The sequence below is a fragment of the Bombus impatiens genome, unplaced genomic scaffold (genome assembly GCF_000188095.3).
Source record: "Bombus impatiens unplaced genomic scaffold, BIMP_2.2 scf_1117, whole genome shotgun sequence".
Taxonomy (NCBI): domain Eukaryota; kingdom Metazoa; phylum Arthropoda; class Insecta; order Hymenoptera; family Apidae; genus Bombus; species Bombus impatiens.
Genome location: NT_177536.1, coordinates 168,904 through 196,381, shown reverse-complemented (window position 1 = coordinate 196,381; position 27,478 = coordinate 168,904). Strand labels below are relative to the sequence as shown.

Sequence of the window (27,478 nt, the reverse complement as noted above, 5' to 3'; positions counted from 1 at the left end):
TTTTAACTGACTCTGTATTGCGTTTTATTTACCCGCTGCTCATTTCGTATACAATCCGAAGAGTTCTCCGACATTGAACGTTTCGACGCGACGTGTCAACGACTAAATATACTACATCAGGAAATAGTGCCGTCCTTACCTATTGAATTTCAGGTTACTCGAAGCATTCGAAGCAGAATTCGAAGGAGTAAAGAAATTCTTTATATAATTTAAACAGCCAATTATACAATAAAACGTTTTATTTCTATCCTTTTTTCTGTAATATAAGATTTAAAAATCCATTTCTTGTACTTTGAAGTATCATAAACGTAGAACGGCTTTCAAAATTCTATTTGTTATTTAATTAATCTAATTTATCTGTTTGGTATAAAAATGTTCTCTATTTATGTGAACACCATCATATTTTATATCTTTGGTAGTTCGTCAAATTTTATCTTCAAATTAAATAATGTAGTGGGCGAGAATGTATACAGAATAATTTGACTTTGTAAGCAAATCAGATAGATTGTCTGGCCATAGAAGGAAGAAAATTTCCTTCAATGATACAGTGTAGAAATAAATCAAATAAATTTAATAATTTATGTATATAATTTTTATATATGACTTTTTACTTATTTAAAATAAACTACATATGGAAACTACTATACGCGTATCTCATTCACACATGACATATTATCAGTAAAAGTAAAGCTTTTACCCGAGGTCCAAATTCAATCGTTATCAGTTATCGTATTCCCCTCGTGACATTTTGCCTAAAACGTTTCATAAAAAAAAAAAATAAACTTGTTGATAGTTTCATTGTCAAGTTAATCGCTTATCCCATCTGATGGCTTCTATTAAAAAAACTAACCGTTCAATATTTCAACACAGAAAAATATAAAATTGTTTTTTATTTATTAAAATTTGTTCTGCGTCGATGAAGAATGTTGCAATTATTGAGTCACAATATTCGATTAATTCCATTTCTTATACAGCAGTTGTTTATTCGACCATTCGCGGAGAGACGCGATCGCGAGAAAGCACGTCAACGGGAGTCGTAAATTCCCGTTACGATTAGGTAATCGATGCCACGAAATGATCGATCTCCTTATTTCTTTTAGAATAATAGGGAGTGGTTCAATTGAGTTCACACTGATTTAACACGTATAAATTAATGTTTATTCCAACAACTTTGTAAAGAAGATAGTTACACTGATGCGTATGTATAAGTTAAGTAAGTGATTGATTTAAGGAGAGAAACCCGGTAAAGATATGTTGACTATTCTAACGATGAAGAATAAGTAAAGTGACAATGCTGTGTCGGAGGAAAGCTAGTGATGGGTATGTCTAACGCAAGGGACCATCGGATTTGTTGATGACAATTTTGGTTAGGAAAGTGAGGGCAGTAGACATTGCTTCTGATTGGATAAAAAAAGGTTGGTGGACTAGAAAGGGTTTTAGCCGCCCTCGGTAGAAAGTTGCTAGTGGGAAGTATCATACGTGAGAAAAACTAACTTTCCCGTGTCTTCCTGTAGTAAACAATAAGTTTTAGAAACGATTCAGTAAAGAGATGTTTGTTCGGTCTGAAGGACCTTAGCAAGAAAATTCCTGAGATTTATGATAGGTCCTTAAGACTATTGAGGGTACGCAGTAAAGATGTGCAGACATCTGCTTGCCCGCGGTGTGTAGCCTGGTCTAGGTAGAGTGTCGCCAGATATAACAGCAGTAGAATTTTTACTAATAATCATAATAGTAGACTTATCGTACATAATGTATTTTACCTAATACTAATATATATATATATAATATATATAATATATGTATATATGTATATATATATTATATATATGTACTATATATATTATATATATACATATATAGTATATTATATATATATATATATTATATATTATATATATATATTAGTATTAGGTAAAATACATTATGTACGATATATATATGTACGATACATTATGTACGATGTACATATATATATATATATATATATCGGAGATGAAAGGAAAACCGGAGCCTTCCCTTTGCAATTTTGAGGAAGCCTTCTAATGCTTTAGCCTAGATTTTATCATAACTGTAATTAAGCAATTGTCATTTGTAATTGTTTGATATTTGTGAAAGCGAAAGTGGGTTCGAGGTGACTACTGGTCGCCGAACGTAGCCACGGTCACGGGATAAACGTTTTGCCTAGCCACTGTCACGGGATAAACGTTTTGCCTGACGAAGGTGTGGATCGGTTGTATTGTTCTCCCTAGAAATCACATAGAATTGTACTTTAGAGATATCGATATAATGGGACACACGTTGTATTAGGAATCTCCAGACAGAAACTGCCTAGTAACGGCGTTTGGATCTTTCTCGATGTTTCCAAAGAGTATACAACAAACTTTTGATAGAAATTGCCTAGCAACAACAATTGGAACCTTCTCGATGTCTCCAGCGAGCATATAACAAACAAATGCAGTCGTATAGCGAAAAAGATTTTCATCAGATATTCATTCGTGTGATCGCCTTGGAAAGTGATACATCGAGCAATTTACCGAGTGTCTCAGCAATCGTATTTTTTTGTGTTTAAAATTATTCTACGCATAGTAAAGAGTTATCCCGTTGACCGTGGATTCGTTTGAACGCCGGAACATTATTAATAGCGTTAATTAAATTCATTATTCGTAAAACCTATCAGTCGTTAATCTCATTATTCGTTAAATTTATTATTCGTAAGACATATTATTCGTTCCTCTTATTGTTCGTTAAACTTATTATTCTTCAATCTAATTATTAGTTAAACTTAACGTTTGTTAATCTTATCATTTATTAAACTCATTATTCATAATATTTTGTAAAATCTTGTTTATTCGCGTAAATATATTCTCTGTTTCGTAAAACAATGGCTAATTCAAACGAAGAATCATTACGCGCCTTAAATCCTAATGATAACCCGACATATATATACTATATATACTAATATTGGATCACAGAAAGTTCTATTTTATACGATTTGCCTGGATAAAGAAAAACAAATAAAATGTACTTTATCGTAGCCCTTATCTTGTATATTACACATTCCAAAATTCTCGAGTAGTTCTACCTACCTCTGAGCAGTGTGCATTAGTGGACATTCGCTTAAAGCACGTGAATTTACGGTGGTATATGTACTTATGGCCGAGTTCCAGAGTCGTTGAGACCGCATTTAAAAAAGGATAGTAGCAGGAAAGAAAAAGTTTAAATGTGGCCGCGACGAATCGTATATCACGTTTGGTCGACAATCGAATGCGATTAAATGTTACCCCTACTCCGGCGTCTTCCATTACGTAAAATTGCGCTATCCATTTTCCTAGAGAAACGCCAGGTTTTCTTAAAGTTTTTCTTTCTATCAACGAATATCGATTGTAAAAGCTGGTGGAAAGGTAGGGCTGACGCAGGAAGACTCACCTCAAAGACGCGTTTCCTCGACAAGGAAAGAAGTGGAGGAAGTCCGTCCTACGATTCTCTCGAACGATTGTTTTTGAATCCTTGTCCAGGTTTGTTTTTTCCAAGAAAGCGAAAGAATATTATATTACAATAAACTACTATACACGTAATGTATTTACTTACAATTATTTCTTGTTATTGCCCTTCCACAAAAAATTCTTATTTCTGGATTATTATCAGAATAAGATATTCCTTCAATTCATGAAAAAGATAGGTAGAAACTTTTTGGGTGGATTTGGTTGCCAAGATTGCTGCCGATATTGCCGAACTTGCAAACCGAGAAAGGCGAGTCAGCTCATCGCTCTGGTTACCAATCCTTGGATATAATAGTCTTTCTTCTTTAAAGATTCCTTATCTTGTTACACCTCGTTTTATTTGTTATAAAACGAATCTGGCAGGAACTAACACTGCTCTAATGGAAACTGATTTATTTTTCAAGACCTTCATCTCCTTCATATCAAAGATGATATGTTAATAGATTAAGAAATTAATTAAATTACGAGGCCGCAATTACCAACTAATTTTTTATAACATCGATTCCACAATGTATTGCGATGAATTTTCATTATTTAAAATACGGACAAATTTGGCAAGTGTTGTTTTTGTTACGAGCCGTTCAATTTCTAGGACAACGGCGCATGAAATTTAACTTCCTCCCCCATAGCGATGGAAGTTTAGCAGAACTGTAAAATGAATTTGGAATTGTCGGGCGAGTTGCGTGGCCTAATTTCGCCACGGTTCAGACCAGTGTCCATTAGACCGTTTGATACGGACTATATTAACCCACCGTCGTTTCATGTGTCGACGCGCGGTTGAAATGTAGCGGCTTGTGAATAATTCACCGCGTGTAAATAACGTTAGAACAATTAAAGTTGCGAGCCGTGGGCGTGATGGTATGGCAAATTGTAAGCAAAGCGATTGTTATTGAGACGCATAGAATTTCGAGAGCAAACCAGTCGATGCTTAGATTTACAACGCGAGACATTGCTATTAAGAGCTTGAAAGGATTGCAATGAATTCACGTCAGTTGTACATTAGAATGGCTTCTGAAACGAGTTCTAATGAGTTAATGTATGTTCGGAGTATGCTGATGCAAATTTTGTGCAAATTCTGTACGTTGAAAGAAGTTCAGCGTCAGAATTAGTCGATGCGAGTTGTAACTCGTACTGTAGTAGATTAATTTGAATTCGCGCGAGATGTAACGCGTTTAAAGCTACTGGAAGTTGATTTACATACGTTTAATCAATTTTTAAAAGTCGTAGGTTTCCAGTTTTGTAGACGATAAAATATTGGGTTTACAAGAAACTTCGATTGTAATTAGAAGCTATAATTCATTATAAATGACATTTATTATTACATAGATTACTTTACGATATAATCTTGTATTCTTATTTTTTACTATTTTCTTTATTACAGATAATTGAAGACTGTACATCTAACACATATAGTACATACAAATATTTTTTACTATCAGGTTATCATAAATACATACATATATAAAGTACCACGAAAGGAATACTCATAAGTAGTATCAGAGTTTTAATTGTAAGTGTACAGAATTACTACAAACATAAAGAGTTAAATCTTCTCGCTCAAATATTTGGAACCATCATCCATATATGTTATAATATAGCATCCTTACCGTAAATTTAAAGCAGTTGTAACCAAGTTATTCTCTCGTTGAAATATGGTACCTACTGTACTCGTAAAGTACACTTACAGTCGTAAATGCATTTTGTTCGCAAACGTGTATCTTTGCACTGCTCCTAGTAGTGTTTCCTTGTCACTGCTCGAAGAGTAAAATTTTAATTAATAAAATTGTAAAAATGTATTGCTGAAACCTAAACAGCAATTTAAATTACACTAATAAAGATAGTAAAGAAGCTGCAATTGTTTCATGGAAAATATTTTATTAAACATCGTATTAGAATTTTTTTATGACTCTCGCTTATACGCTCCACTGTCTGTAGTAAACGCTTTGCACTTGTTTTACACAATTTTTAAATCTTTGTTTGCAATGTGATTCCGCCGCCAAGAGGATGACGAACTTCATCCTTCTTTCCCCAGTCAATAGAAACTCTTACGCACTGTGTGAAAGGAAATCATACTTAACTTACGTCACTACATTCCCCTGTCTAATCATCAATCTTAACTCATAACCATGTACTTCATTAGTCACACCGTAACGGGCGCGTTGATTATCGTTGTAACCATTATTCCTTCATCTATCTCTTATCTGATCCTTTCTACGACCGACTGGAGGGTTCATTGAGCGAGAGATGCAGGCGTCGAACTTTCTTTCCTTTAAGATTAAAAAATTCCGTAAGACTGGGCTTGTCACCAACGATTTCTTAGCGGTATCTTTCGGTCGCAGCCTATCCTCCCGAGAGAACGACTATCTCGAAAGATATCTGGAAAGCCATCTACAACGCTGACGAGCCGAGCGAAGTAGTAAGAGAACGAACGAAAAAAAGGGAGAAGAGAAGAGAAGTAGAAAGCGACAGAACGATGGAAGCAGAAGAGAAAGAGATATAAGAGACGTTGGTCGGCTTACGCTCGGTACCAGAACTGCTCGAACCTTTCCAGAATAAAGCCTCGATGATAGCATTAAGTTAAAGGGAAGAAACGACAGAGGCGAGGAGATCCGGATCGAAAGGAGAACTGACGACAGGAGGAACGACGATGAGGATAGAAAAAGGAGAAACCAGTGCGCGAACAGGTGCGCTAGGAAACCTGGTTCGTTCCTCTGTAAACTCATATCGATTCCTTATCATTCTCAATGCAAACTTTATACCTTCTTGTTCCTGGGTATTGCGCGGAATAAGCTCGGCTGTCGGCGCTTTCGATCTTGGATTACCTACCCTGCGTCTTCGATGACTACGTAAAAGTTCTCAGCAGCGTGGAAACGATCGATCGGCTTCGAGGATCGCGAGGCTGGCTCCTGGCTGCTTTACGACGCGTTGTAAAGCGAAACGAACCGTTGTGTACTGTTTAGCCGAGCTTCGGATATTTGGCACCATCAACGAGGTAATCCCGTCGCGCGTAAAAATCGTCTAAGCGCATTTTCTTGGCGCCACGGTGACTCTACGAGGATATCCACTGCCCAGGAAGCGCGAAACTGCTTTTGAAATAAAAGCACAAAGCACATAGTCAAAACACGCGCACTTATGGGCAATATTTAAACGGACACCGTGTCATAAAGTGGACATGCATTTTTAAAGTTACACTGCTATATCATGGTGCTTCAACTGACCAAATTGACTCGCTGGTTTACGATGCACGATTCAAGAAGAATTGCTTCAGCCATGCTTTACAGCGTCTAGTTGTTCCTCCAGGACGGTGAAATAAGATAATATTTACGCGATAGTGGACAATGACAAATGATGCTCCAGCCACAAGGAATATTCGTAATTGTTGAATGATTGCTCGCAGGTTGGTCCCCCGAGTTGTGAAAATTTCCCATTGTCGCCCTGGAATATGATTATAGGTATGATTAAATATGATTAAAGATATTGTCTCTACGTATTGTTTCTTATATTATATAACACCATCACTAGAGTGTTTCACGTGTCTTCCATTGATAAGATTATTATTACTTACAGTATCTACTATATGTTAAAAAATAATTTGGTTATAAAACCTAGGTATTACATAAATAATTATAATAATAACAATTATTATTAATATATATTATTAATAATTATATTGCATAAAGTGGCTTAAGAAAATGTTGAGGAATGGAAAGTATTTTCTAGCTTGAAAATAAAGTACCAATTATTTGTAGTCATTGTGGAGAGTTTTAAAGATGGACTTATTTATAATTTAATTAATCTTCCGATAGGGTGTCAGGGTTTAGAGATAGAATCTTGACGTGTAAAGGGGTTGGTTATAGTGATTCATAAAGGGTTTATCAAGTCAGAAAAGGAATTTGGGGTGCGTCCGCTGGGAGGATTTAACAGATTCAAAATCGTGATTTGGTGAATAACTGAAATGTCATAAAGAAGGGTTGGCGAAGTATGAGTTTAGAACGCAAAATATATGAGAACTTTAATATTAATATAAATCGTGGTCAAACTCATTAAAAGCTGTTGACTTACGATATCAAAAAATAATTCATAACATAGGAATTATCTGGCAGCACATTAAACTTGAATTTTTGGAAATCCACTTTAGAATCGCACAGGTTTATGGAATTACAGGAATATTTATTTTGGATTCATGATAAAATAGGGTACGCAGATACATCGAGCAAATTATTTATTCATATAATAATTATTCAACTTGGTGGAATATTAATCAGAACCGTGCATGCGTATTCAATACCGTGCTTCTATTGATACAAGTATTCATGTTGGGATTTTAATGTAAAATAAACGATTCCCACATGTAGTTGTGCCAAATTTGTAGTCAAACGTTATACAAAATACATTATGTATCTCGCATCATGCCACAGCTACGTTTGAATTCTCTTCAGTAATGTTATTACAGTATCTGCTTGAAAATTCCTCTTCCCCTTAACTCTTTTATGTTTTTTGAAGCCTTCAGGTATCTCAGGACAATTGAATTCACGTGAATAATAGTAAAGAATTTTAACAAAGCTTTTGAAACTTTTGTGTCTGAGCCGAGGACTAGGATTAATATATAAACCAGTATTGTATCTGCGACGCAAAAAATATTCTAAAGAATACATTTGTACGGAACATGTTTTACGTAATATTTATTCTGGAATAATGCTTGAATAGAAAATCTTCCATGAAAATGTTAATCGACAAGTATTATTTATTCATAACTTTGTGAAATCATTTGCAAAATATATAACTTTTTGTAAACTGGCTATCATCTAACAATGATAGTATTGTTCTGAATATAATAAATAAAATAGAAACAATGTACAAAGTTCCTAATTTAACAATCAAATTACGTTAATAAGCAATTCGCTTGAATTGCTACAACGAATCTTAAAACGCAAATATTTTGAAACATATAAATATAAAGCAAATAAATCATTAACGTGTCCATGTTAGAACTACTATGTAAAAGAAAAATAGATTACGAAATACATTTACTAAAACATTCTTTACCTATTTCAATAAAGACTATATACATACAAAAACCAGATAATATATCACGTAGAGTCATTTGCATTGCTAAATCTACAATCTGCGAATACACGAACAGTAAATAACTTCCAACAAGTTTCCTTGCCCATATATTCAGTAAAAATAATTAAGAACGATGTAATACAAATTCAGGCTGCTTTTAAATCAGCCAGCATAATGTCGCCAGCTTTTACCGCAGTTCCTCGAGTCTTACGAGATTACGCGAGGGACGAACACCAACGAACAAAGAAGCCTCTCCAGTCTGATTTATCATTCCTATTCAAACTTCTTAATGGCCGTATTAATAGGTCGTGAATCGCACAATGGAGCAGTTTGGCCGGTAAAACTGGAGGGTCGTTACATTTCAACTCGTTAAATCTTGCTTACTTACCACTCTACATTGCCTCGCGATACACCCCCATAAATTCAACCAATCATGAAGTATTCTTCATCGTACGGTTTCCACATCATAAATGTTTTTATACTCACCTCCGCCCAACTTTTGCCGTTTACTCCGTTCGGTTTCTAATACAATGTTTCTGCACATTGTTTCTAGTTTTCGTCGTTATGTGGAAGACTCGACGAAAACTAGCTGGCTCGAACGTTTTATTCGTTATAATCATTATACACGCATACAATAAAATATTGTGGTGAGATTAAATTAGTTTTCGAACGCACATAAGTGATACTTTTGTTAAACCGTAAAATTAGTTTGTTACTTGACAAGTTTCTTATCTTTAAATTCCTTAATTTTATAAATATAGGACAGATTGAAAAGTGTTTTATAAAGATAGAAATACTTGCGATGTTAATACAACCGGTGTAGTGGTATCTAAACAAACAAGTGTACGCGGCAGTACATATAATAAATATTTTGATATTTATACTTTGTATATGATGATGATTCCACGAAAAGATAGTAAGTGGTTTAATTCATAATTTGTACTCTTTGGTAACATTCGCATACTGTTACTACAAATTGACCAACGTGTCCAAATAACTCACGAAACCTACTGTATGCGATTCTAAGAAGGTGACGATTTTCCTTTTTCAAGTCAAAGGGTACTTTTATACTTGGCTACGTCCAACTCTTTCTTTTTCCTTTGTTTTGCCTGTAACGAGATGTTTCTGCACACTGTCTTCAGTTTTCATTGTTGTGCGGAAGATTTGACGAAAGATACCTGGCTCGATTGTCGGCCATCGTAAGAATAGCTGCGCTGGAGCACTGGAACGACGCACACGAAAGAGACTTTCCGCTGAATTATGTAAAGGCCCATGAAAAATTCGCGCAATGAGCAGCAGTCCAAGTTGCGCCGGGCGCATAAGGAGATTCGCATTATCGTGCATGTTGAATGAGTGGAGGCGAGCGGAAGGCCGGGAAGAGGATGCTCGTGTTATGAAATTTTGATCAAAAGTACATGGAACGTAGCTCCGGAATCGGAAGTTATTTCGTTCTCGTGGGAACGGGTGGACCGCCAACAGAATGCGTGCAAACTGCATTGTTGGGATGGTTATTTTCACGATTCGCAATCAAGTATCCAATCCGATGTTCTTCTTTGTCCTTCATTTTATACTTTCCTCCTTCCTCATCTTCTCATTTTTTATCCGATAAACAATTTACAACGTTTTGTGAAGTACAAGATGTCCGGTTCGGGAGTACACGCGCTGTTGCTTCTTGAAAATTATTTATTATAATCTGCTGAGAATGCGAAACATGGTTTGCTTGAAAGTTTGTTTATTTCGTGATGAAAAATTAATGAAATATCTCTGAAGTTTCTCTTCCAGTGTTATTCATTATGATATTAATATAATTTGACTAGATGGAACTATATATTTTTGATACTATCATTTCGTTACATGTATCAAGATGATAAATTCAACCATGTGTATTAACAATATAAATTACTGTTCCATATGATAATAGCTGTTAAAGCTAGCTCCAATAATTCGCACAGAATGCACCATTTAACATACATATAGTTGCAAAACAATTAATTGATCAATAGCATGTACTTTCTCCGATAATATTACCTTTTTTTATACATGTTTTATATCTTGGTGATGAAAATATGACTTATGAAAAGCTCCAAATAAAATAGCAAATATCCAAACGAAATCTGACGACAGAATTTCCCAGTCAACTTAATGGTATTGAAATTCTAATGATAGGAAATCTAATTGTAAGTGAATCTGTATGAAGAGTAGCAATATGAAATTAACATTAATTATTACAAAATTGAATTTAATGATTTTTTCATTCGAAAGACATAATTTTTCATTCATAATTATTAATTTTTTGATTCTCGCAATACATATTCACTATTTTATTTGACTCGATTGGTCATAGAAAATATGATGTTCTTTAAAACTTTCTTGAGGATCAAGGATCAGGCAAAAAAAAGAACCTTTATGGTGATTTATGCAAAGATGAAACGTTTCTCTCCCTGTAATGTACAAGATTTATTTTACAGGGACGAGAACACAATAGAATATTCTATCAACTACAGTCGCTTCCGCAGAATTACCGTACTAGCATCGCTTTCTCGGAAACATCATGTTCGAAAATTACATGAAACGACCGTAATATTTCCAAGTTCGTAAAAAAGGAGGTGGCGTGAAAGCACCAGGGACTGCTTTCGCGAAGATCCCGTGCGATGCTTAAAACCGAGGAAGTCGCGTATCTAAAAATTTTACTATAAGTCGCGATATACCTAAAGGATTTCAGTAACTTTAATCCGTGCTACACACTGTGCCAATTTTTCGCATACGAATTATATGAATATACGAAACACGTTTAGCTTTATTGAAAGTTCAAAATATGAACATCTTCTTGCGATACAATCAAAACTCAACACATGTTGCAACGCGAAAGATCCGATATGGGAAAATGATGTTGAATATCAACAAGTACGAAGAATATATCCAGTAACACACTAATATTATTTTCAGAAGTATTGGTATACGTTACATCCCACCATACAATCTTAGTATTAATAGCAAAATTAGCGAAAAAATATCCACCCATGAAGCGCGGGAGACGTGTTATGGTTCCGCCTTCGCCACATTCACACATATACTAACCTACATTTTACCTTCTGTTTCAGGCCGTTGCTAAAACAGATAAAAAACTCGGCCGAGTCGCACATTGTACTGGATTGCTCTACCGAGAGGATTTACGATGTGTTGAAGCAGGCTCAGCAAATAGGAATGATGAGCGACTATCACAGTTACCTCATCACCTCTCTGGTGAGTCTTTTAATTAGATGAGAATGCAATTAATGCTGGACACGATTCCAGTTACGTTCAACTTTCCCACCCTCTCCATACCGAAATCAGCCACTCCTTTCCACGACAGAACCTATCTCTGAAATTGGAACTGTCATGTCAGACACGCGAGTTATGCGTATAAACTAATTTTCACGGGTTCGCCTCGTTTATCGTCTCTCAAATTTTCTCTGTGCTTTCCGATGGGCTCGGAGGTGTGCGCTCGTGATCAGAATCGATAAGCGTCTGGGCCAAAAGGGTGGGAAATTATCGATAAGTGAGCGAGAAGGAATCGATAACAGGGTATACCAAGGCTGCACCAAGGCTGCAGAAGCGTAGATTGTCTTCCATCGATGTTTGAATCAACGAGGGAACGTTCTAGATTACACTGTCCCTGGTATAATGGAACTTTCAACGACATGCGCATTCGACGACGCCGAGTGACGCACAGTGGTTTTAAAATCGTAAAATCACGAATAAAATTTATAGCATTACTATTCAATCCTTATGAGTGGACTGCGAATGTTTGCATAATTTATGCATCGTATTATTGGATATCGTTATTATAATACTCTATGCTTCTTCGTTTCTTATACTTTATGGATATAAATGCTTTTTATATTACACAGAATAATCAATTGAGCCAATACACCGAATCGGGCATATAGGTCGCTGAAAGTGTCGTCGCCAAGCGCTATTGCAACGCGCGATAAAGTTGTTCTTTTCATCAAGTTTGTTCTTTTCATAAACGAAGAAAATAAAAAAGCGTGGGTATTATGAAACGAAGGAACTGCCACTGCTCGCTTTTATCCAGCATGTTTTATCCGTGAATCTACTTTTTTGTCTCCTTTTTTAAGCAAAGGTCTATAACGATCTGCGTCAAGTTACAATGTACTAGAATCTTTTATGTTTAAGAAAGACGAACGGTATCTCGTTTTTTTGTTTGTAGAATGGACACAGAGAAGATGGAACTTTTTCTTTATTTTTTTACACGATCGAATCTGTAAGAAGAGCAAGAGGTCGTCTATAGGATGGATACTTAGCACGTAATATTTTCATAGAAATAATTACCATTACCGTAACGCTACTGATGTCTCGTTTCCTGTCGGTGGTAATCCTCAAAAGATCTTGCTCTCTCTCTTTAATTTTGCTGAAAACCAATTATCAGGGGGATCATTAAAGTAATCACAGACTTCAGCCTTCCACTTAACGGTACTTCCTTTCATTTCTTCACTCATTGACTGACTGTTAACTGACAAAAAGTCTCGATGCCTCTGCCTTTTCCGTTCCTCCCTATATGGATCTCACAAACAACACGAATAAAATTAATGACGTTGAATTTATAAACTCAATTTTCTCCGAAATAAAGCTTCGAATGTACTCTATTTATAGTTCTTGATTTCCTTTTTATTTTGTGGCATAGAATCATCCTGACTTTTATTGTGTCATGAATTTACCACCACAATGTATAAATTCAAGATTTTAAGGTATACCAAAGAATACTTTGCTCGTATATACGTGTGACTGTGTGTTTACACGGAACACAGGTCCCTCGTTCGATTTCCTCGATCACGTTCCTGCATTAATGCACGTAAGAGACCGATCCTCTTTGTAGTTGTTCGCGCAAAGAGAATATCCCGAAGGTTCGAGTAGTCTGCACGGATTTCTGTGATTCGGATTGTACGGGACGGAAGGAAAAAGACGAAATCGCCGTACGTGTTGTCCCAGAATAGCTGGGGGCGCGATTTGTGCAATATCACCGATCGTCTCTCAATATTCTTTCTTTCTCAACTTTTCTCTCAATGGCATGTAACAGAGGACCAGGGGCAGGGGAATAAAATTCTCCGGAGATGGATGCATAGAATCGACATATCGTGTCGCGAGATCCCTATTTTTCCCTAGTTTACGCCAAGAAAGTACTGTGCATCGCAAGAAATTTCGTCTTTTCTTACTGATGAAAGTTTCAGATGAGAAACATCCTGTTCTTTGTTTGATTCTTTCTAATATACAATAACGCGAAACTAGGTTTATAAAAGTATTATGGAGCCTGCGTATTCATAAAAGTTTGTTACGGTAGTGTCCAAATAATTTTTCGTGGATATTTTAGTCTTTTTTCGTGGAGTGAATAGTATTGTTCTTATTTACCTTTAAATATTTCTTACATATTCCTATTTAACGTGGAGAACAGTGTCAAGGGAAGTTTAAATTTTCAAACATTTTCGTATCTTTTGGATGATTTATCTCGTACGATAGAACAGAATAGAATAGAATAATCGAGGCGCAGTCAAAGTGCAAGTGAACTCACGACGCGTAACAATATTTTTCATACGAAACAACGTGTATAACTCAATCAAGTCGAGTACATCTGCTTTCTGTTTTCTCTAATAAGATAGCGCATTAAGAGCGGCATGACAAATTGAAGATTGCACATGGACGTCCGACAGATTTCCTCTACAAAGGTGAAAAAAATACTAGTCGAGATTGCTGAATTACTTTATCTTCTGTAATTACCGATGAAAAATGTTCAGCATAGTCTTTAGACTGAGGTAGAACTGTGCAAAAGTGTGTTCAACAAGTTATCGCAACACATAACGAAAGTCATCAATTCTTCCGATACGATATCATCATACGTAATCTTACGCCACATATACCAACCCAAGACATACCTAATAGTTTCTCTTCTCTTATTCCTGTAATGCTGACATCATTCACTGCGCGTTATCATCGCGAATAAACGATTTATCCTGCTTACTTGATTGTATCCTATCATTCCTTAATCATCAAGTATCGAGTTGACTGATATTGAACCGCATTGAATCACCAGAAAATTATTCGATCGCGTAATCATTTCAAAGTAACATTTACCTAATAAAGTAACGTATTATTTAAACATTTATTTCTCAAATATTTTCTTTACATAATTCTACTGAAGAATAAATGAGAATATGCGTTGTTTGTATAATAACATTCAAATATATTTGAGAAATAAACATTTAAATAATACATTATTTCATTTAGCTAAATGTTATTTTGAAATGATTATGCATTAAGTTTATTTGAACGAGCAAATGATCTCCCTACAAATTATCTCATTAGTTAAAAATGAAATGAAATTATTTCGTTGTTTACGTATGAAATTAAGTAATCTTTATTTGGCTTATATTTTGTAGTGGGATAAATCTTTATGAAAATAATATTTCAAACAGTTTCTGATTTCATTAAATCAATATCATTAATTGCATCAGAAATACGAATTTTCTCATTACATCTCAGAGATACATGTTCAAATACATATTATTGAAAGACAATTGAAATTAAAATAATTTCGAGAGCAAATCTCACGATTATTCGAGATTGTCTATTATTACTATAAATTGTTCACCTAATTCATTCTAAATCTTTTCAATAAATTTTAATTCATCATTTTCTTCTCACAGATACTTTTTTACAAAATCCTGTTGTATTTTCTTAAGATAAATGGCCATTAATCATCTACAACGATTATCACATTTTATACGATATTATAGCGTATCCAGATATTTACGAACGAGGGTGTGCTTCCTTTCGCTCCTTTTCATCCATGACATACGTAGAGGAACGAAGGCAAGATAGTCTCAGTTAGTTTCAGCAACTATTTCCTTTCCCGCCGCGTCCTAGGAATATTTAGTCGAGCGCGAAATAACAGGTTGCACAGCGAAAAACATCGGCGCAGATTGTTCGCCGGGCCTTATAATTATAAATTACTCGTAATACAGGGGCAATTTGTAGCTCTCCTCGTCCACGGTTCGCCTCGCAATTATTCGGTGGATGCGTCTAGAAAATGATTCACGGCGCGATCAGAAATGAGGGATAAAAGAGTGCGGTGTTCTGTGTATGCTGCATCCAGAAATTATTCCATGGATATCTGTTCGGAGTTCGCTGCGGTCGTTCTCTCGAATTGCTCGTTGTAATTGGAAAATTCGTTAGCTTGAGGCCGTATTCTTCTTCGTAGCGTGCATTTATCAGGTCAGCTCATAAATAACGTTGTTTCTTGCGTTACGGTAAAATGAAGACGGATATCTTGTTTATGCGGCGTGCATATAAAATGCTTTTCGATGCATCTTGGAAGGCTACGATCTGTTTCGAGTGGATGCTGCTTGGGAAAAAAAGAATTGCAGAAATGAGACCGTTGTGAATAGGATTCGAGGATTAATACGGTGTGTTAGGTGATGAACAACGTGCTTCAGATTTTCCTGAGGCAGACAGGACTGCGAGGGTTGCAACATTGGTCGATACTATCATTATGATTGTTAATTGGTGTAACTTTGAGATACATATACCTCCGTTTAGAAATAATAGAACACTCGTTAAAATAAATCTTTGAGAGAAAGAAAGAAATCATTTGAGATTTATTAAACTCCTTAGGATTAGTATTTCAATTGAAATCGTGGGGTAGATAAAGCTTATATATGTACAATAAATATATATGATCAATTATGTTATAAATAACAGAAACAAGTTGGTTTCCTTCAAACACTGATGAATCTGTACACTCACGTAACATCAGTAGATTGTCTACTGTATCTATTATCCTTTGATTTTATACATTCCTTGACTGATTGCGAGAGTCACGTTTAACTTTTAGCAGACTGCCCTGAATTTACTATATAATTCACTTAAAATTTTCTCAATGAAATTTAAATTAAAGCATCGTGGACGTAAATCGTAATTCTTAATTGATCATTTTCCCACAACAGTTGCAAATAACTTTTACAAATTTCTGTTGCGTATTCGGAATCGTTATTTTGCCTAAATACGTGCTTCTACCCGAATAATCGCCTTTGTAATAAATTGAGTCAATTATTACGTTTTATATGGGACCAACACTTATGGACGATGTATATCTATAATAACGTGTTCGAATGTATTATATTTATTATTATACATTAATATATATAATATAATATTACATATAAATATGTGGTCATATATTTGGCAAGAAACACTTCGCACAGATTCAGCAAATCTTATAGAAATTGAAAAGCTCAAAGCGTATCTTATCATACTTTGAAAAATTGTGCATTTAAAGTTAAAGAGTATTATCACAAATTTTTCCTTTTTAAAAAAATTTATTAATGCTTAACAGAGACAACAAATTTATTTATTTTTGAGCTTTTATAGTGTTTTTCTATCCTATTTGTATCCCAATTTTACTGTTATTTTATTTCTCGCTGCAATATCTAATAAAAAATGTACTAATATTAATAAAATCTGTATTATAAATAAAAAATAATTATACTGCTTAACTGATACACCACACGCAGCTTGAGAAATTATTTATAATTTGTCTGGACGTTTTAAACGCGTTCGAAAATATCGCGTTCGCTTACCTTTATCCAATTCCCGTGAAAAACGTTCAGCCAAGGCAGAAGAGATTTCCTGCGCTTTCGCCGTAGTTGACGATGAGAAGAGAAAGAGAGAGAAAGTGAGAGAGAGAGAGAGAGAGAGAGAGAGAGAGAGAGAGCCGTTCCAAAGTAATTAGCAATTTATCGTTGTCCACGGTTAGTCGAGCTTCTTCGAAGCATCGCTGACCCGGTTGAGTAATCGCGATGTATGTATATAAGTCGAGTCACCTTATTATGTTCTTAGGATCTAAAAGTTATGTTTACTCAGGCTTGCCGTCGATTTTATGGTTTTAATTGCAATTAAAATCACGCGAATATCTTAGTCGTATAATTTCTCTTGTTGTGTTACTTTTAATTTTAAGAAGCAGTAATTACAGATGTTATTAACTCTAGACGCAAGCATAGCTAATTTTTGTTATACCTGAAAAAATTCTTCTATTCTTTTTTTTTATTTTTATCCAAGTGTTCAGAGATTTTTAACTGTCTAATGTAGTAATTAAAATCTATTAAAAGTTGAAACCAGACCTGTGATTGATTTAACTTTAAGATTGACACCTTAAAAGTCAATAAACATTACATATGAATTGTATAAAGAACTTGTAATAATCTAGCTTGTCAGTCATTTAAATCCATCAAAACGCGCAAGGTAGGAACTTGTTAAACATTGAATGCCTCCTCGAACTTCCTGTAGATTATTGATAAATTGTTAGAGCGCTGTCAAAACTCATTGAACATTAATGCATACTAAACTATGTAATGACTAAATTATAGTAGACCGCTGTTGACACGTTGAAATTGTTTAATGAATAAAACAAAGTTAATAGCACAAAATATGTTAAATGTAACACTGAAATATTAGAGATATTAGAACAAATATATGACTGTAATATAATCAATTTTTAATTTTAATTGGAGCTTCGCTATTTGATATATGAATCTTAAGTTAAATATGTACATCTAAACTCGTAATCTTATATTCTGCATATCAAAACGTAGACATTTCGTGATATTTCATATTCAAACGGACATAAACACTGTATTACACGTCATTGCACAGAATCAGAAAATTATGCGAACGTCAACTGAATATTGCATCTACTATTATACCTGTTAGCTATATCTATTTATTACAACTACGTGCCCTATCGTGAAGGTTCAACAATACATAAATATTTCTGTCCAACGGACGATTCTTCGCATCAAATTACCATTTTCAGTCTGGAATAAACAGTAATAACCATCGTTCCCCAATTTATACTTTAAACGATCCCGGGAATAATTAGCAATTCGCAATTTGCTCCGCGCGCGAACAGACACAGCAGAGCGAACGCTGCCCGCCAGTCAGCAATAAGTGATAAAAAGTAAATAGCCTGTGTAACCTCGGTACAATTTATCTCGGCCGTGTCTAGCAGATTTCAATTTAGATCCATTAAAATGTAAATTAGAGACGGTATTTGTTCAGACGCTCGAGGTCGACGCTGGGCATTGTTCCCGCCCACTGGTTTCCGTGTTCGATGCTACGCTTGCGGGTGGTTAGTGTTCGCCACCGAACAGGGATGAAGATTTGTCGCGGTGTTGAGCAACAACCCTTCCGGCCATTGATTTTTAATCGTTCTGCAACGTTACTCGTTAGCCAGTCGCGACGTAATCGTATATTTATCGCGAGGATTTGAGCGAAACAAGTCGATCTTGTACGATCGATAACACGCGAAGCCACGATCAAACAGCAACATGTGTAGTTTAACACGTCTAACGTGTGCGTTGTTATTTAAGAATATAATATGCAGTTTATGAAGCTTGTTGTTCTCCATAGTACTCGATTTTCAATATTAATCAAAAGTTTAAGAACGCGCAATATTTTTCAGCAAAATTTTAGTATATCAGTTGATTGGACGGAATGTTTTCTGTGACATTCTGCAGAGCCACGGGACGGACGGAAAAATGGTGTTGCGTTGTTCCCTTGTCAGCTGCACGTGTTAACCATTGTACTGGTAATCGATAAACGACTCAGAAGGGAAATAATTGCTTTGTGATCGAGTGGCCAATCTCTATCGATAGGACGCGATAGTTAATACATGATTTTATGGAGCGTCGGTATTCTTGGAAATTGAATAATAATATCACAGCAATCCTAAAAAGTAAATATACATGTATGTAATTCATATACGACACTATATTCCGGTAATCTAGGAAATAATCTCGGATCACGTTCGAGAAACAAGCCAAGCGAGAAAGAGCCTGGTATTACAGAACATTTAATCAAACTTTCATCGTTGATAAACCTATCGAATAATTTTCTCCCTCGATTTTTCCTGCGGGCCGAACAGTATTAAAACTCGATCCCCTTTATAAACAATGAAATTATCAATCGTTTGTTCACGAGCGAACACTTTCTCGGCGCTGATCTCTCGTTTCGGTCCAGTGTCAAGTAAATATCGCTCGATACTCATTACGTTGGCAATATCGTGCAACGTCATCATTCACTGGGATGAAAATCGAACGATAATTAGCGGTTCGTATGAACGCGTTAAACGGTTTGATTCGAGCCAGCTAATATCAAAGAGACAAGGAGTTAATTGCCACGAGAATGAGCAAGCGATGTTTTTTTAAAAGGAATGACTGCAGATCGGTCTTTTAACGAGCTAGGTGTGCGGTAATTTAAAACTTTTGAAAAAAGTCGTCGAATGAAAGTATGAAGACGATATTGCAAGCGGACCACACAGAAGAGCGGACAGCGTGGAAATTAATTATGACGAATACCGCGTGATTGTAGGAGTATTTCAACGTTCTCTGAATAGAATGTTGTGTATACGACAACAGGAATAGTCTGGAAGTTAGGTATTTATTTTCATTTGTATCATATAACTGGCCCTCCAACCAGATTCTGCTGACCTCCTTAAGAAACTATTGGACTGATCCATTGATGCAATTCGCGCTTAAAGACAAACAAAATTAATGACATTTTAATCGTTGAGAAATTTGATTGACGAAGCACAGCCGATGAACCGTAGTGACGCTATTAAATTTCGTCGTATCGAAACAAATAGATTGGACACGAGTCGCGCGTCGTGTTGATATTGTCGATTGATGAACTTATAGGGAAAATAAAAGCCAGTATAGAAAAAGGTAAAGCAAGAATAGAAAATAAACACTATCCCGTTCGTTTGCGAATAAATTAAACGGTGCATTAACTTGCGTTGATTAATAGGAAATTGTTTTTCAAACGTTAATTTAACACCAAGAAAAACCGAGTTCAACGAATGAAAAAGGAAAATAAAATCAAGTAGTTTGCTACGCTGCGCTGTTTCGATACGTTTGGTTTTCAGTTTAAAAACTCCTCATTTGTCGAAAATTTGCTTTTCCATTAGTAGCCCGTTCAGTTCCTATTTTTCTCTCTAAGCAACCTTGTTGCGAAGCATTGTGCACGTGATATAACGTTTCTCGATATAGAACAGCTTCAGAGATGAATAAAAAAGGTGAAATAAAAAACAAACTTAATTGCTCTTTATTACCGCATAGCATCTTTATTATCATAGTGCGGCAGTGCTCCTGCCGCACCAATAAAATCCACGGGGCAGATTTACGCCGTCATTAATTCAAACTGAAAATTCACGACAGAGAACAACTTCCGGCCCGTTCGCCATTTACGAAATTTATTAAAACGATTTCTTTCTTTTTTTCATATTCTAACGCGCTATCTCGATGTTTTTTAAGTGAGAGCTCAACGAGTTATTCCCCACTGACAAGGGATATTACTCAATTAACGACTGAACTGCATAGATTTTTTATATGGTTTTAAAGGCACTATTAAAGAAATGCTATGAAATACACATTACAAATACATTGCAATAAGAGAAATATGATTAATCACAAGAGTTTTAATATGGGCATGGAAATAATCTTTTTAAAATAGCTGATAAGTTGAAATTTAATATTAAGACAATTATTAAGAAAAACAATATTTAAATACCTTAATATCGCAATGAGCAATATTTTTCAAATTTTAGAGAAAACTGAAACTCGTGTTTAACTCCAAAACCAACTGACAACACAATTTTGACATTGATTAAGAATGTATCGAGTTTTAAAATTGTTTCTTTATAAGAAATAAAAAATGTGATTTATCGCCTGTAGTCATCAAATTATTCCAGATGAAGGTCGTTGTTGGTCAAAAAATCTTCATACGCAGTATCTTCTCGAAACGTCTCGTTTCTCGTCGACGTCATGATGTCACGTAGCGAAGAATGTTTTACGCGAAACTGCACAAGAACGCGACGTTTCGCATTCAAAGTGTGTATGCGGCATTTTTATCTAACTCTCGAGGATGTTCTGCTGCAAGACAAGTGAAGATTACGTATGTGATACGCGTGGCTTGGTGTAAATCACGGGAAACGATAGTTATCGATCGTCGGTTCACTCGATAGTCGTCTGCTTGCCTGTGTTGGGTACTTTTTATACATGACTAGCGCGAAAATTCTGCTGCTTTCGTTTGTCACGCTTTTGGTGCTAGTATGCCGAGTGACATTCCACGTCGCTAGTTCGACGGTGAGCGACATAGATTGAAAAGGAATTCTGATTTTGCATATCATGTGATATGAAATGTCCATTTCCTTCGGCAAAATAAATATGATTTTGCTGTTTCAAAATGAGCTTATTAATGTTGTAATGGGATATTAGGATTTCATATTATCCTAGTAAAATTTGTTACTATAAGTAAACGAATAATGCTTTATTTCATAAGATTACTTTTAGTTATAGTTTTTGGAATTTTTTAAAATCTTCATACTGATATATATTATAATTATATAAATATAGAAGAAAATACGAGGTAGATTTTCAACGGTAAAAATATTTCGTGAACGCATACAAAGGATTTGTGATCCTTTAATAATAAATAAATATTTTATTACTTATTATATTACTATAAATTTTTATAAAACTTTTAAAGTCTCAGTTTATAAATATGAATCTTTCTATTCTTCTACTTCTATACACATTGATACATTTTCTTTTTCTTATTTTCCTATCTATTTCACGTCTATCTAAATTTTGTATTCCCGTGAACTTTTCATTTGTACTATAATTTCAAGCATTTAATATAAATATAATTATTTTTATTTTGCGCTTCTGCATCATATTAGACTTTCTTTCTTTGGTCGCGCATTTAATGTTCTAAATAAATACCTAAATGTTCTTAACTAGCATATGTAATATAAACTTTATTATTCACAGCGAATAGTTCATACGTGTAGGAGATATAGAAAAAGGGTTTTAATCGGTCGAAACAAGAGAAGAGGTTCTATAAATTATCCAAACAGTTATTTCAAGTATCGTTCGCGGTGATCAAATTAAGTACTGTTTTCATTAGATCATGACGATCTATATTTTACAATGATCTACTGAAATTGGAAGCGCGTCGACGGGTACTCCGTTGAAATTTATGTACATTCGACCTACTGATTAATGAACAATTACGCGAAATCAGCTGTTCATTATCTGTCAACCAGTATGTTAAAATGGTCATAATTCGATGAATAACGAGCACTCGTATCGACGGGGTCATTTTTCCTCGAAATTACCACTTTCCGTTCGGAATAACGGGTCTGTTAATTATGGAAGACCGGTCAAAGCACAATTTATTCCTGGTATGAAAAATATGCGTAAATACTTAGCGATGATTTAACTCTTCCTTCCTTACGAAAGTGCTCATAAATTAAATTATAACAAAATATATGTACCTAGTCCCAGAATAGCGTTATTTTTGCTTTAACAGTTTGCACTTAATACGTACCTACATAGAAATGTCTTCATGAAAATATTCGAAGATTTGCAGACACCTTTTATGAATACGAGTATATTATGTACGTTATATGTATAAAATACTTTGGAATTTTATTGGCAGTGTGATAAGAATATCATGATCATATTGATAAGATTTGAAATAAATCTAAAGACCGCATCATACAACAAAAACTGTAAAGCGCCGACACATAATACAGCATGGCTACGTCGTACCGCCGCGTATCGATACCTTTGCCTAACATACCATTATAAAAATTCATGTTTATTGTGAATAATGCACTTAAAAACTGTATTTCTGGACTCAATAAACTCCTTCGTAAAAAAAAAAGAGATAAATCTAAATATACATATATGTAGAAGCTATAGGGCATTTATGGCCTAAGCTTATACGTTTCGTACAAAAGTTTACAATTACAAATGTATTTAAGCAGTCAATCATTCATTACGTTAATAAGCTTGAATATTCAGTGGGACTATCTGTAAGATTTATGATATTCTTAAGATCGTCATTGGAGCTATATATTAATTTTTTACTAAATGTACGTTTTGCAGTAAATATTTTATACCGTCTGTATACATTTTCAGATTGGTATAAGTTTACTCATTATGGTAGTAATGAAATTCCAAAATATTCCAAACACACATGATATAAAAAATCGTAAAAATCTTCTATGGTAAATATTCAAATATATTCGCAAGCCACTGTAGAACAAAAGGCTGACCGCATCTTTCTCTGGGATAACTCGCATTATTCGCAAGGAACAAGGCGAAAGCAAGAAAATACGGCAGTATTGGTTGGGTAGAGTGCTCGACGAACGGTAAAATGATGTTGCCTGAGGTGTAATGAATTAATAAACGAAATACCTGGCGTAAATAAGTTTCATGCAACGAACTGTAATTGCGCTTTGATGCCAGCTGTATTCAACGCGCGTATATTACCGATAAAATCATAGCGATTCTATTACATCGGTCTAATGATCACCGATGCAATATACCGACAACGAAAAGGAGAAATAACGTGGAAGCAGCGTTCCTCTGAAATTGAACAAACGCGACCGTTAATGGCAACCGACCGACCTACCAATCTATTAACCGTTAATCTTCCAAAAACGGGCGTTATTTATCGATAATGGCGAACGAACGACGTAGAAATATCAATCTATTAAACATATATCTTTTGAAAATCGACGCGATGAATCAAAATTGGCAACCGGTTGGCCTACAAATATCAATCTATTAGCCTCATATCTTTCAAAAATCGATGCTATTAATTGATAATAACGACCGATCGACCTACCAGTATCAGGCTGTTGAGAGTAAATTTTCCAAAAATTGATGCTGTTCATCACAATTGAAGACCGATTGGTCTGGCAATATCAATCTATTAGCCTCGTATTCTCCAACAATCGATGATATTAAAATCGATAATGGCGAACGATTTGCATCACGTAATTGAAATGAGTGGAATTTGAGGGAAATGTGGAATATAAATGGGAGACGCGATGATGCGACCGCGGCTAAATAACTCGATGGTAATAAGGAGTCAGAACTGGTAGCGCGGTGCTACGTCTACTAAACGCTAGTAATAAGAAGCTTAATGGCAGCGGGTACTATAACCACGATAACAATCATCATAACCGTAACAGGCATAATAACCGTAATGACCAGCGAGATGCGATAATACGTCGGCGTCGTAGAATTCGGGGGTCATGTCGAAATTTGTGGCCTCGAAATGCGAGACCACGTCTACGCGAACGGCCATAACTTCGTGTCTTCCTGAATCAATGTTTCATGGAGCGAGCTTAATTTGGCGACAAGCATTTCATTGACTCGTTAATGCGTGTTTCTTATTGTCTTCGATCCTTAAGATCAACGTTCGAGAAGATGATAAAATTATTTGCTGCATTTGGTTGACTCGAAATGATTAGTTACATTTAGTTGGTGAAGTAATTTGTGGCACTATGGGAGATTATGTCGTTGAATATGAGAGTGTTAACCCGGGTGTTATGGAGGAAGATTTATCATATACGTCTACTGGAGATCATGTGTCATTGTTAAGGATTATTGCTCGGTAGTAAAGAACATTCCTCTGATTTTGCTGTAGCAAAATTTAAGATTTCAGTAATCTGATCAACTGATTGGTACTCGTTATGAACGGTAATTACATTCTAAAACAAAATTTCTATACTGGTGAATTGATAATGAGTTGCATTTATAACTACATACGAACTTAAGCCCACCATTAGCGACACCATAAACAACAACCAACCAACATCATGCAAATTCCCTTTATATCAGGAGAGATAATTGGCAAATTAGCAAATCTAAATTATAAACAATGTTCGAACAACCTGAATAAAAGTTAGCAACAGCTCCCAGCGATTTTCTTTCGGCACCTCGGACCCTATTCAGATACGAAACTATTGAAATTCGTGTAATTTTATCGATCCGAAGCGAGAAAGGAAGGCCTGTGTGTGTCGCTGGAAGCAATATCACGACGTAAAGAATGAACGAACGTCCCGAGGCGAGGCGATGATCGATCACCGGTTCGAATCGATCGACCATGGTGCCTGGTGTATCGCGAGGCTAGTCGATCGTTCGATTGTAGGGGACAGCGGATCGGGAACCGGCAAACTTATCTATCCCGGCCAGGACACAGGACAAAGGATAATAAATGGTCGTGGCTGGCTGCTTGAGCATTCGAAAAGGTGGACGCGGCTCGGAGTTGTGCTTTGAGGCCGGCCGACTTTAAATCACGCTGGCTGCCACTACGATGTAGATAGCTCGGTGAAGAAGCTGCTCGCTCCATTCCGCACTCGAGATATCTCTATTTCTGTTGATAGGCGTCGCGTGTCCGGCCAAGTAATATCTATCCTAGGAAGCGTAGTAGGACACGTGATTACGGATTGAGTTATGCGAGAGAGAGAATTGAATCGAACGATGACACGGCGATCATGAAAGGGTGATTCTTTCGACTCTCTCTCTCTCTTTCTCTCTCTCTCTAAGCAGAATGTTATTGATTTATGAATACACGGGTGTTTAGCCATTTATGGATAATATGTGTATAATGATATTAAATGGGAGTTTTAAGAACTTTGAAATACTTAAATCTTGACGAAAATTAAATCTTAACGAAAGGTATTTGCCAATTGATATTTTGCTTCCATGTGTCTATCTGTCTCACTATCTCTTGCAAAAATAGCAACCAACATTTACAAAAATTAACCTGACATGGAGTAAAACGCTGTTTCTTCCGAAGGAAGTGGGAAGAAATCCTAAATTGACGTAGTACAGCTCTTAATGAAGCTAAAGGTTCTTATGTATTCAAAGATATCTCAAATTAGATGTATCTATCCTTCACATTAATAAATCTTACGATTTTACAGTTACGTTCGTCGTTTGTACTGAATATGTAATATATCTTCCAAAGGATACAACTTTTCACAACCAGGAAATAAAATTTCCTTTATTTTTATTTTTCAAGCATTAATGAAGTTTCTTCTCGCCACATTAAGATTATAGAAATTATTCGGCCACATATATGTATCTTCGATCTGGAACGACAATAATTCCAAGTATCGGAAATATGACAATTTTTCCCATCCGCAGATATAGAAGCTTCTATAAATCTCAGAATTCCTGGCAAACGTCTAGTGTGGACGGTGATATTAAACGTTTATCGCGGGGAGGCAATAAAATTCTTGGTCGAGCAGCATGCAAAAAGTCAGCAATCGGTTCAAGAAATTCATAAAGTGAACCGAATTCCTTGCAGGACCTACACAGCGTCGATCTGGAGGAATTCAAGCACGGCGGGACCAATATCACTGCCTTCCGATTAGTGGATCCGGAGAAGCAAGACATACAGAAAGTCGTGCAAGATTGGATCTACGGCGAGAAGCGTTATAATCGAGAACTCGATATGGGACAGAGTTCCAACAAGGTATGACAATATATCGCTTAATATTACGTATTAATTCGAATAATTGTCATTGGTTATACATAGAAGCGATTGATCGAGTTACTAAATTTCGAATATTCATCATATTGGATATATTTCTACTATCCGCGGAGAGATTGATTTTCACGATAATTAAATTTTTATCAAACCGTACCCATCAATTTCATCCTGTATTAGTTCGGTCGTTTAAACATAGCGGTAATAATTTAAAATCGTGTATAACCATTTGCAACGTTTATTGAAATTTAATTAGTTCATTCTATTTTATTTGAGACCCATTCTGATTTTGATATTATATTCGTTTGTATGATTGAAGAACATTCCCGCAATACGGGACGTTTAACAGAAGTGTGCCGCGTACAAATTCGCTGAGTTGAAAATGGTTGTTTGTTTTCTCATGGCGCGGCAGCGCGCATAACGTAAGCGCGTTACGCCGACGGAGCACAGACAAAATTTCAGCGTGCACGCGTGCGAACTTAATTAGCACCGCGACGCGCCGCGTCGCC

The 27,478-nt window shown here is 35.6% G+C and overlaps 1 protein-coding gene across 5 annotated transcripts in view; it reads left to right on the top strand.

The window, feature by feature from the left end:
- LOC100749773 (glutamate receptor ionotropic, kainate 2) overlaps nucleotides 1–27,478 on the top strand; it is a 292,766-nt gene that overhangs the window by 226,802 nt on the left and 38,486 nt on the right. For all 5 annotated transcript variants that reach the window (XM_033323710.1, XM_024371152.2, XM_033323708.1 and 2 more), the window contains exons 6-7: nucleotides 11,669–11,810; nucleotides 26,787–26,954. In XM_033323710.1, coding sequence (XP_033179601.1) covers nucleotides 11,669–11,810; nucleotides 26,787–26,954 — 310 coding nt within the window. The remainder of the gene's footprint in view (nucleotides 1–11,668; nucleotides 11,811–26,786; nucleotides 26,955–27,478) is intronic.